Genomic DNA, 12,810 nt, shown 5'->3' on the forward strand with positions numbered 1-12,810 from the left:
TTAAAATAATACTACAGGTGTTTGGAAACCACTGCTTGGTTTGGTTGTCTCACTATGACTTTCTCTGTTGCTTAACTGTTTTATTGTCTCAATTTTCAAAATTTATTATTACAGAAGTGCAAGTTGCTCTTGGATCTTTCATGTTTGTGATCTAAACGCCCAAAAAAGTAAGATTCATCTTAAATCAAGATCAAAACTACCTTCCCCACCTCAGCTGAGTGACAAAAAAAAAGTCAAATAAAGAAGTCAGTGACAGACAAGGAAAAACTAATTATCGTTTCAGACTTTATCATGTTTTATTGAGAAAAAAAAGACTACATGGTTCAACACAGTGGCAAGGTACTCTGAAGAAAGCATGTGGTAATAACTTTGTCAGTGTGACGGCTTCACTTACATCAGTGGGTCTATGTGGGTCAATACACCGTTTCATTCATCTCATCATACAGGTGCATTTGGTAAAGCAAAAAAAAATGTCAAAAAAGTCCTTTTCCTCACAAAATAGTTAATACTTTGTACAATGAGTCACTTTATTCACATACAATTCAAATGTCCACCAGTGAGTACGTTTTCATTTTGCATAAACTGGGTATTGTGCACAGAATCTACATGGAACGACAGTGAAACCATTCGGAGTGAAAAAAAAGTCCCTTCATCAAAAGGTCATTTTTACCCATTTAAAATACATACCAGCAGGAAAATCTGAACCACAGTGGGATCCGTGGCTCAGATTGAGCACAGCGGCTGTCATGTTCAAAGGGGAACCTACACAGCGTAGACTTCTGCATACATATTTATTTAAATACGTCTCATACAAACTTACTGCATATAAATAGCCTTCTCATTAAAAACGGGGACACGCTGCTTTGCCTTCACTCAAAAGACAAACCCTTCTCCCAGCTCATCACTCTCCCTTCATTCTCACAATTCTCTGTATATCACAAAACCTCTTCAAAAGACAAAAATAATTAGAATAATAAAAATAGAAATAATATATATTTTTTGGCAAGTCAGGAAGACAACCTGGGTGCTGGTCTGCTTCACCACTATCAGGTCACAGTCGTTTACATCTGCAGCTCTTTCTATCAAAATACAAACCCGACCTCATGACACTGTGTAAGCATCTCTCAAAGGGACAGTTCACCCGAAAATGAAGACGCAGGCTTTATCTCCTTATCATCACATCAGTGGAGTCGTTTCTGCCCTATTAGACCACTGAAGGTAGCTTAGATCTTCAAATATAGTCGATGCAAACATAGAAATGACCCAAATTTGTCCAAAAACATCATACAATATCATGCATGTGATCTGCAGCCACATTATTGCCCTTTTGTTACAACTGTTGTGCAATTGCTAGCATGGAAAATGCTTGAGTATACTAGAAACGTGAAACTGGAGAATCCAAACTGCTTTTTGCTTGTGCTTTCATTTTCAGTTTGCATGAAAAAAGGCCCTGTCACTTTTGGTTGCTTTTCAAAACAGCTGAGCTCTTGCTGCTTTTATATACCTCCGTAAAGTTTTAAGTCATAATTCTTACGATTTTATGAAATCAAACCCCATCTTTGGGGGTACGGTCTTTTAACATAACTTCATTCAGTGTTTTTATATGCTTACATAGTAGTTTTTACTGGTCGTGACACTGTGATATTCAGAGGAGACTTTATCTTTATGACAGCCTCACTGTTTACAGCATTCCGTCATTACTCAGCTGTGTTATTTTCAAGGTAAACTAAATACTTCCGCATGCCACTGCTTCATAACAAAAGCAATTTGCAAACCACGTGGCAGCTAAAATTGAGAAGCAGCAACTGCAAATGCATCATATTACTTCCAGTAACATGTTGGAGGTTAGATAAAGCCTTAAGTTTCATTTTGGAGTGAATTATTAACACAACCTCAAACCAGATGCAAACATGTTCTTTGTGCACAAATCTTTTCTCCCTTTTGTGGCTGATGTCAAACACACGCTGGCAGTAACACACACTTGTGCCATGAAACGGTGGATGTGTTTAATAGAGCATACTCAGAGAGACTAGCATGCAGGCTGGTGAGATGTCGGGTTGGGGTGATGTTGAGTGTCGCGGGGTCCCAATGTCGTACGATTCCCCTGAAGGCATAACAGCGGTGAGAAATTTGTCTTGTTTCACGTTAGATGATTGGTGCTGATCTGTCATTCGTGACAGTTGGCCTCAGCTTCACCGTCGCAAATGGATTCCCTCCTCTACAGGAAGAAAAGGAGTTTGGTTTAGCATCAAATTCAAATTCATCATTTTCCTTCATGCCTTTTCATTTTCATCATCTTCCATGAATCAACCTTGATTGACCTTCTCCGGTGAAAATAAAGTGTTCAACCCTGTTAACATGTACTTGCAATATTTGTTTTTTCTATGCGAACATGAGCAAAATGCCATGGGGGACTTTCCATATCTTTTTTTTCCCTTCCGAATCAGTGTCCAGTTCTGACATGTTCACTGTAAATCCTTTTAAGTTCTTTCAGCTTTCAAATGTAAGTTCCTCTGCTGCTTTACAAATGCGGGTTAACTGCACTTGGTCACTTCTTATGAGTTATGAAAACATAAAACTAGCTGAGTTACAGTAACTGAACTTGAAAAAAGAAGTTTAAGAAACTTGAGATATTATATAGAATCTACTAGTCCCATAACGAATGGTTACAGACAGATCTGCTTTGTGTTTAAGTTCAGGGAATTTATTTGTTATTTAATATTGAAGCCATTTTGGATCAGACGAACTGTGAGGCTGCTTCCAGTTACAGTGAGATAAATTAAAAATCTGTAGGTGTAAGAACTAAATTCAGTACTACCCTTTGTCTTGGGAAGAACTGCTTCAATAATTATGAAAAGAAACAACTTAATTTAACATGCATTAAAGATACATAGCAAGTTTTCACTATATCTATTTACTCAAACTCCAAAAAACAAGAGTCCTAGGAGAGTATTTACTCTTTCAATTAACTAGAAATGATCAAATAGTATATATTTACATTAGGTAAATTAGAAAATATGAGTTGATTTGACTAAATTTCTTGATGATGTTTAAAGTGTCACTCTAATATCACAACTTAGCGCCATAGTGTAGCATAAAGTAATTCTACAGTGTTTGAGGAGAGTTGTAGGTGAGCTGGCATGCTTGAAATGCAGTGAGCAGAAGGAGTGTCATAAATCAAAGCATCTGTTTCATGTAATACTTAAGGGCTTGCTTTACTGGGAAAACAAACTTCTGAATATGCGACTTTGATACACAGAGATGAGCTTGCAGAGGTTTAAACATTAACCAGAGAGGGGTTTTAAATACACACACATCTGTGGACATCTGTGAGTCTGTTAGTTGAGTTAGGTCACTCACCCTAGAAAAGGAGCCTTTGCAGTCCCATTGACTAAAGAAACCTGTTGTCAAAAACACAGAAGAACAGACCCTTGAAGACCCAGTGGACAAAGAGAAATAACATTCAACACACACCACCACATGCACCAAAAAAACTCAGCCTCTCTTCATCTGTGAAGAGAGTCGGAGCCGCCAGACGGGTTCGATCGGATTTCTCTTCAACAGTCGTCCCCCCACCTTCCCTCCCTCCTTGACATGTAGTTATGCTACAACCTCAGACCTCAGCTAGTCTGGAATCCAGACAATCTAGAAAGGCAGGGGAGAGACACACGCTCCTTTTTTTTCTCTCACCTGAAGACAACGATAATCTTATCGCCAGCATAGAGCCAAGTGAGCGCGGGGACGATAAACAAATACCTGAGCTGTGCCCTGAGGGGTACTGACACTAAATATATGCTTATTAAATGCTGTAAAGTTGTAAAGAAAATGTATGGGTGCAACAGTATTTAATAAATATGTCAGAGAAACTCTTGTCAACTCGTGAGTTTTCTTAGTTTGCGTGTGTGTTGGTTTCTTTAGAGATCAGATGAGATCATGGACTTAAACAAAGATTTTATCATTTATCTATTCAATGTGTATCACTGATAAGGGCTGATAAACAGGAACTGATGTGAGGTTCATACATTTATACTGTATCTTCTGTACAAAACTTTAAAGGACTATCGATTTTACCAGTTGCAGGAAATAAGCATTAACCTGCTCCTCCACTAGAGAGCAGTCAACATCCAGATGTTGTCCACAGTTGGACTTGGAGATGTCACACATTTAAGAGCATAAACTCTTCTCAACAATCGTACATTTTTGAATAAATTATCCTCAAATCCTAAACAGTATTTCACACAAAATCAGATTTCACTACATGGTAATTATGGCAAGAAAGTAGCAAAAGTCTGTAACTACAACCCTGATAAATTATATACTGTATGATATTTGGTGCCCGCATTATAGTATCAACCATACAGTTACTGCTGCTGGATTATTTATTATATCAGTGTATGTGTTCTAGTAACATCATTAGCATAATAATAACATTTCATACTTAAAATATCACAGTTGTCATCAATAGTGATGTATCGTTACACTCAAAATTTGAAGTTAAGCTTCTGTTGATTTACTGACCAATAATCACTTCAGGTCGAATTGCCAGAAAGATATCAGTGCAAAACTAGTATTAGTTATGGTTTCACTGCATGCAGACGTACAATATGGAATTAAAAATCTATATATTACAGGTGAGTGTTAGCAGAAAGTCACATACATCAACAGCAGCCCTACAGAGCTAAAACTCAGTAACTGATTTGGTTTATTGACAGATATAGCAATAGAAATGTGTAATTTGAAAGCATTCTAAGAAAAATACAGTGACTTCATTTCATCATTTACAGCCTATTCCAGATTGTTTCCCATAATTAAAACATCAAGATGAACTTATCTTGTTAAAAGCTATCTAGCCTTCGTTAAAGGCTATGCTTGTGCCTATAATGGCATAAAATTTCAAACTTAATGTCAGTAATTGTTTGGATCCATTGGGATTCTCTGTTATTTAATACTACAAGGTTTTATTTACTATGTAAAGTATCCTGAGATGTTTTATGTTGTAAATTGGCACTGAATTGAATGGCTGTTACACACTTTCGTTAAGAAGGGTTAAAATTTCAAATCTTTTAATTATCCAACTTAAACAAAGACTGTGAAATTATTGATCTTCCAGGGACTCCAGAATGATCATATTTCACTTGAACTGTAATGTACATGGATCAAAGGTCAGCACTACCGTTCACATAACATCCATAGGTTGACAAGTTTATTTATCAATTATTAATCATCCAAATGTGTTAAATAATTGCACAAGTATGTTAATCATACACCTGACGAACCCTGTTCTATAGCTGCTGTCTGTCTGTGTTGAGACTGATTCAGGGCTTCCAGCCTATCAGATGTCTGCACCACAAAACAGAAAACCCTCTTAGTGCAGGAGAGGAGGGATTTGAAAACTGCCTGAGAGTCTAAACTCAGCAAACTGAAGTCCCCAGAGAAATGATGACAAGGCCCACCTTTACCCCTCAGTCAGACACCTGCCTTCACCTGAACAAACGGTGAAAGGGGATTAAAGGACTTTTCAGACGTGGCATTATTAAAGTTTTTCCTCGCTGCTGGGCTGTTTTCTTAAAAAAAAAAGAAAAAACAGGCTGTAAAATTGTGTGAATCTTAAAGTGAGATGTATGTTGGGAAGGTATATTCCTCGCTGTAGTTTATTACGTGGTAAAACCCTGAGGCAGCAGATACAGAGGACAGTACAGAGAGAACAGTACAGGCAGAGCAGCAGTGATGAGGGGGAAAGAAGGTGCCTGGGCTTGTCTGCCGGCTGGACAGATACTAGTTCATTTTCAATCAGCCAACACAAAATGAAATTGTGTCTGTACCCTCTTGTCCTCTGTACCTCCCTCTGTAACTCTCTCCTCTTCCTCTGGCATTTCAATTTTTGAACAAAACCTGGTAGAATCTGGCTGAGGACATTTTTCACATGTCTTTTTGTTTCAGTTTTTCTGTTTTCTTCTTGGTCTTGACACAGTATTTGTGTCTGTATCGGTCAAAATTGCAAAGAAACTCCTGTAGAATGCAAACATTACACATTTAAGACCCACATATTGCTTAAGGAAATAATCATGCAGCTAAATATTTTCTTAAACTGGTTACAGGAATTGAGGTGTGTTTCTGGCAACTGCTCTGCTTTTAGGGTGTGGAGGCAATGACTGTGCATCAAGGAGATGTTGATAAGACATGATTAGTCAGACTAAAAGTTTAAACTGTGATGGCATTTTGCAGTTTGGGTGTGGAACGTGTGACGACTGGACCAGGAAGGAAAAACAAGACCTTTTCTAATGCATGGAAATTTTCACAGACATTAAAAGAGCTACAGTTTGCAGATATTAAGGACCTGGTCAGGAAACACAGCAAAAGACAACTCCAAAATCTTAGCTTTTAATAATAATGTGGCTCTACAGATGGTATTGTTTGACCCTGACTCGAATATTTAAACATCAGTTGTAATTATGGTTCAGACATTCGCTTCTCTCCAGATGATGAATCCTTCACTGTTCCTCTAAATTAAATCCGTGGTTCAAAGTGAAATAGAGAGCCGAAGTGAAGTTGGAAATAAGAAAATCTCATTGTCAGTCCCACTGACAATTCCAACAATACTGAAAATACACACCTGGGACAGAGCCTTTCTGAGCTGTTAGTCGTGAGGTTGTTCATGTGATTTTTATATATTTTAAGAGCCGTGGATGTTCGCAGGCTAAATGTCACGACTCAACAGAACAGTCGAGGTCATGAGTGGGTTGAGGGGTTTTGATTCACCCAGATCAGTAATAATAACAGGACAAAGAGGGCTGGATAAGTTTTAAGACAGCAGATGATCAAATAACTTGAGGATTGCTGACTACCATGCTTGTTATTCTTTAACAGGGACTGTAGTTGTTATGTACTCACAATATAAAGCTTGATATCAGAGAGAGAGTTCTGCCTAGGTGTCTGGGATTAGTGCAGAATTTGCTCCAGAGAGAATGATTTTAGTGATTTTTTAAAAATCTCAAATCATTACAATGTCAGCAGTGAGATACATTTTCTATGTTGGCTTGTACTGAAATTCTGCAAAACTAATAAGCTGTACTTTGTGTGTATTGACTAATATTAGGCTAAGCTAAGAACCTGGTTAATATTACTTGTATGGACAATGTGTAAGAATTGTCACTGTGAGCATGTTAGCACACTGATTTAGCATTTACTTCCAAGCACCACTGTGCAAAGGACAACCAGGATGTGAAAAACAGCGAAGCCAAGTGGAAATGAAAATATAATTTACAAAATGCTGGGATGTCTCTAAAATACTGACAACATTCTCTTGTTGCCATGCATTCTACTTTTCTGTATTTTTATCATCATGGATCATTTGCAGAATTATTTATGAGTGTTTGATCCGTGAATGAGGGCGATTTATGACAAATTCACTTCAGATATCATCATGCATGCTGCTCTTGAGAACACTACTGAAGCATGATGGTACAATTTCATAAACGTCACGAACTTGAACTCAGTGATCAGATAAAAGCACATTTTCTTGTTCTTATTACTTATATTCTTATAATAAATGCTAGAAAAGCTAAATCAAGCTTTATAAATGTACCTGGCAACCTAAAAGTTTTTTTAAAAGTTTAAAACAGTGGAAGGTGGTTGTTTTTCTAGAAAACAGCGCAATCTTAATACATGAATCATACTGGATAATGCAAATATTTAATGATGAGCACGTTTGTTTGGTGGGATGGTAAAGTATTAGTGTTTGAAAGAATGACAAATCAGATTAATAAAAAAAATGTTGCGGTAACCACATTCACAGAACAGCTTCTTTACGTCACAACCACCGACCATCTTGAAGGACAACAAAGAAGTTGAAAACAGTCATTTGTACAAAACAATATGTTAGTATGTTGCAGGTAAAACACCCCCAACCTAAAGCCTGTTGGTTTTCTTCATTTTGTGGTTTCCTTAAAGTGCATGATTTGTTTCTTTGGTAAATAGGAAATTAAATTCATACAATTCCTACAAAATGGCATCATTGAACTGCACACAGGTCACTAAAAGCAGTTTCACCAGTCATAGATGTTTGATATGAAAATAAACCATCAAACTAAGACAGGGTGAAGGCACAAAGATGGCAGGTTATGCTATTAGAGAGACTGAATCTTTCATAAATCCATAGAGAGTCAATGACGGCGGGATGGCAGGTTCTAAAACAGATTTAACCAATGGAACAGACAACATGTGGTTGAGTGACCACTTAGGTCCTGCTACTGACTGTGTTGTGCAGTGAGGGCGTTGAGGGAATCATCGGCCTGGAGTTGATGTCGTCGCTGTAGTCTGGTGGAGGCAGCAGCACCGGCTCCTCCTCCTCCTCCTCCTGCTCAGGCAGACTGACCACACTCAGACGACGCACCGGCGTGCCCAGATTGCTGCACAGACACATGATATGAAACAGCTATCAAACATCAGCTGCAAAACAACTCATTTGATTCACTTCCTGGTATTCTGTTTGTTGTTCCCTTACCTATTTGAGATCACTGGCTCAGTATAAGGTCTGCAGTAGGATGAGGGAAACCAGCCCCGCCTAATAACAGAGACACAAACACAATATCAAAAACGTCATAAAAGATTTGTACACGGGGAGCCATACGGTTTCTTTATTTTTCGTTGATTACTATTAACCTAGTGAACCTCAACATGCGCTGGTTTGATAAGCATGTTATCTTTGCAGAAAATCACCAAATTTGCACAATCAATCAGAGCCAAAAACCATATAGACAGAGAGAATAGGGTCAATATATAATCTTGCATACATTTTTATTAAAAGTAAAAAAAAAACGAATGTTTTTTATATTCATTATGATCATGTCTTTACAAATTCCATAATTATTATAGAAACAATCACATATTAATAAAAAATGATATCATTAAAATGTCAACTAAACAACCGTCCAAATTTAATAACAGCCACCTTCTAATTAGTTCAACAATAATAAAATTAGCTTATTAAAAAATTGTTTTGATTGTGTTCTTTTCATTAAGTTGAGATAACCATGACAGATATTTCTTTTTTGGCAACATGTCAAATTTCATATGGAAAATAACAAAATTGTATCTGTGTACAAGTTAGCCATTACAAAAACACCTCTCAAGGAAGTGTGTCATTTCCAAATCACATGACCTGCTCCACATGATGTCATTTCCTCTTGAGGAAAAGACTGGCAAGACTCCAAGGTATGTTCTTTCTCATCTTTCTTAGTTATTTAATATAAAGTAGTGTGTGAGTCAAGTGTGGATTTATCGCATGTCAACAGTGTTACTACAATTTATCAATAACTTTTAATTTTACTCAGTTTTATACATAATATTTAGAAGAATCTTTCTGTAAAAATGCCATGTAGTGTTTGGTTATAGGCGGCTATGTTGATTTTAGACCTGAAAACAGCAAAATTGTCAACTATGATACAAAAAGTCCCACAATTATACATTGACACAATTGTTGGATTTTTCAATTTTCTGACAGCTAAGCGACTAAGCATGTGTGATGTGCAGGTCCACCAGGAAACGTAACCAAATGTCTTGTTTAAAAATGTGCCAAAAATACATTGTTTATTCTGACCAGATTCTGTAAAAAAAAAAAAAAAAAAAGGTAAAAATTCTGCACTACTCTGCATTACTGTGAAGCCATTAGTAACTAACAGTCACGTGACAAAAATTCTGTAACTTTTCAGGTTTGCTGGGCTGAACTGCAGGCTGTGTTTACTGTACACAGAGCAGACAGGAGAAAAGTATAGAAACTAAACCATTTTTTCCATTGTTAGTAACATCTGTTGGGAGTTGGAAAAATGTTGGTCATGTTGTTTTGATGTTTTCTCCATTTTTGTACAAAAAAATGACACCAAGAGGGTTTTGTCTCTTTGCTTCTAGGCATGTTTGTACTGTTTCCATCGAAGTGCTGGATTTATAGTCTGGTGAAGAATGAGTTTACAGGGAGTCAAATACGACAGGAGCAAAAAACAAGCAAAAACTACTTCAGGATATTAATTGTTACTGCAGCAATAACTACTCTTCCTAAGCTCCATTTCAAACACAAACCTTGAGGACTAAATAACAACTAATTATATATGAAAAAAGAAGAAGTTCAACTAATAAAACACTGTAAAAAATACATTAAAGATAATAAATGTATCCATTATTCAATTACCTAAAGAAATAAATCTCTCCATCTGCATTAGATGATGCACATCAGTGAGTCTCAGCCTGCCTGAGTTGCATGATAATACAGTAAAAATATTCACCAACGATTCCCCACTCTGTATGCATATCAGACACTGTATGTGATCTGTTTTCCAGAGTTTGGGAGTAAAAATAATTGCGAATCAGTGCTGCAGACAAAACACTTGAATCAGACGCATGCATCAGACACGAAATATACGACAGACAGAGAGATTTTGTTCGCTAAGACTCAGAAGTTGTCTCCAAGTCACGTCTACAGAAAAAGATGGCTTATCAGCCCAGTGCACTGGATTTGTTGCTAAGAAACAGAATGTACTGTGAGGCATCCCAACATGTCCAGCCAACCAACCTCTGACTGCTGTAAAATCACTTCAATTTGAAATGCCACTTAATGACACACACGGCGAGCACAGAGGGCTCCTGTTCGTTTCTTTCAGAGTGAGAATGAAGAAACGTGACACAGACTGAAAGCGCTCCATAATCCTGCATTATGGGCTTTAATTGATCTGCATGACTATAATTACTCAAGTCAGAAGCAACTTAGCTACATATACAAACACAGCTTGGTGTGCGTAAACATTTTCAAACCAAGTAATCTCAGCAACGAAACACACAAAGCTAACAATCACAGTGTTTGTATGCAGGAATATTAAGGATATTAATATATTAAGGATATATTAAGGATATTAATATTAAGGATTTTAACAAGCACCTGAGAACATTTTTCTCTTTCTCTGGAATCACAGCTGCTACAAAGATGTGATTTCATCTTACTCGATCTTTTAAAAACACTGGCTACCATATTTATTTCTCTCACTTTTTATTGGGTATCTGCAGCTGGATTATTTGCATGTGTGTTCAGTGTTGTTAGGCAGGGCAGCAGCAGCAGAAACAGGGAGAGATCAAGCTTTACAACTGTCATGTCGAACATACCTGACATACTCAGTGTTTCGAGGCCACCTGAGCTATGTAAAAAACTCCTGTGTGCCGCTGCTGCTGCATATTTGCTGGAATGAAAGTACACTTCCTCTTGTGTGTGTGCCAGCAGTTGTATTTAGATTGCATTTAAATAAAGAATATGAGGGAGGGAATCTACAATAAAGCTGTATTCTGGCAGATTGAGATAGGGTTATTTGAGCCTTAATAAACTCTGAATATCCGACCCAGCTGTAATGATAAAAGATAACACAGGCGTACTTTTTTTTATACTTGTTTGTTGTATTTCTGCAAACAAATCCCATTAAAAGACCAAAACTAACAACGTATTTTCTGGTCTCTCAGTACTTTGTCTAGACTGTGCAATTTAGTTCTTTCTGACGAGGATTTAAAAACTAAAATTCAACCCTCTGAAGCCCAAAATCTGTCAGTGCAATCAAAAAGCATGCCACCTTTTAGAAATCACCACAATGACATTTATTGTATTTACTGGAGTCAGAAACTGTAAAAACAGAAAGAATCATTGTATTTTTATCTTTCTGACATTTCATGAACTACTCACCTGTTACTTGATATTCTATTATGAAACTTAACCAAATCTAACCTTAAAATTCTAATATTTCGTCAAAATTCCTCCATTCTACATGTCCCCATTAAAAATATGCTAAAAATTAGGGCTGGGACTTTAACGCCTTAATTTTGATTAATAAAAAAAAAAAAAAAAAACAGAAAAAATAACGCATTAAAAAAAATAATGCATTTAATCGCACCTTTCTTAGTTCCCTAATTTCTGGCACGCTGGTAACACTGATGCACACTCCAGCCCAGTAGATGGCAGTAATGAAGCTAAATTCTGTTTGCCAGCTGCAAAGAAGATACATAGGAAGCACTGTAGTGGGCCATTAGTTGGTCACATGACAGCGTTTAAGCTTCAGTCCGGTAGAAACGTCGGGCCAACATGGCAGCTCAGCCGCAAACTTTCTCTTTTATTGCACAAACACTTCAGCAAAAAGTATCTCTGAAAGCATTTGAGGCGAGAAATAAGCTGCTGAATCTGTTTTAGTTTTAGTTAAACGACAGCTAGTTTAGACGTTTAACAAATATTTTGCGATGCGTCGGACCTCTGCTCCCTGCACTGAATTTGCATAAAGTAGAAGTCAAGTCTACTTTATGCAAATGAGGTCTGGGGAGACGCACTGGAACGCAGCTTGAAACGTGCTGCAACGCAACCAGCATGCAATGCGGTGCGTTTCACATAGACAATGAATGGGTGATCCTGTGGACACATTAGTGTAGTTCGATTTTTTACGTGATTTCATTCATGGTTATTGATTTCATAATTACAGATATATTCTGCATATTACACCCTGCACTGTTGGATCTAGTTGAGATTGGGCAGAGTGATGCACAGTAAAGTGAATTGATCTTTAAACTTGGGTTTTGCTGTTTGGGAAGCCGTGTATGGTTTGGTATGGACTTTGAAAAGTACACATGATTCCAGGCAAAGCTGTCCCCGTGCTGTTTGCACACAACTCAAAATAGATTCAGTAAATTATTAGGTAATGTTAACATATGCCAGCGTTACACCTATAAGGAAGATCGGTTCATAGTGGGTTTGGGATTTGTGGACAGTAAGAAAACTTTAGTATCAACAAACTT

The 12,810-nt window shown here is 37.3% G+C and overlaps 1 protein-coding gene across 2 annotated transcripts in view; it reads right to left on the reverse strand.

The window, feature by feature from the left end:
- Window positions 1-271: 271 nt before the first annotated feature.
- The window catches only part of baiap2l1a (BAR/IMD domain containing adaptor protein 2 like 1a), a 37,834-nt gene continuing 25,295 nt past the window's right edge, over window positions 272-12,810 (reverse strand). The window contains exons 11-14 of one of the 2 annotated variants that reach the window (XM_023295015.3): window positions 8,504-8,563; window positions 8,255-8,408; window positions 3,361-3,401; window positions 272-2,218 (exon numbers count right to left, since the gene is read on the reverse strand). In XM_023295015.3, the coding sequence (XP_023150783.2) occupies window positions 2,146-2,218; window positions 3,361-3,401; window positions 8,255-8,408; window positions 8,504-8,563 (328 nt within the window). In that variant the 3' untranslated portion in view covers window positions 272-2,145. The remainder of the gene's footprint in view (window positions 2,219-3,360; window positions 3,402-8,254; window positions 8,409-8,503; window positions 8,564-12,810) is intronic. The other variant, XM_023295017.3, reaches the window with a different exon arrangement.

This window comes from Amphiprion ocellaris, chromosome 18, assembly GCF_022539595.1.
Source record: "Amphiprion ocellaris isolate individual 3 ecotype Okinawa chromosome 18, ASM2253959v1, whole genome shotgun sequence".
Lineage (NCBI taxonomy): Eukaryota > Metazoa > Chordata > Actinopteri > Pomacentridae > Amphiprion > Amphiprion ocellaris.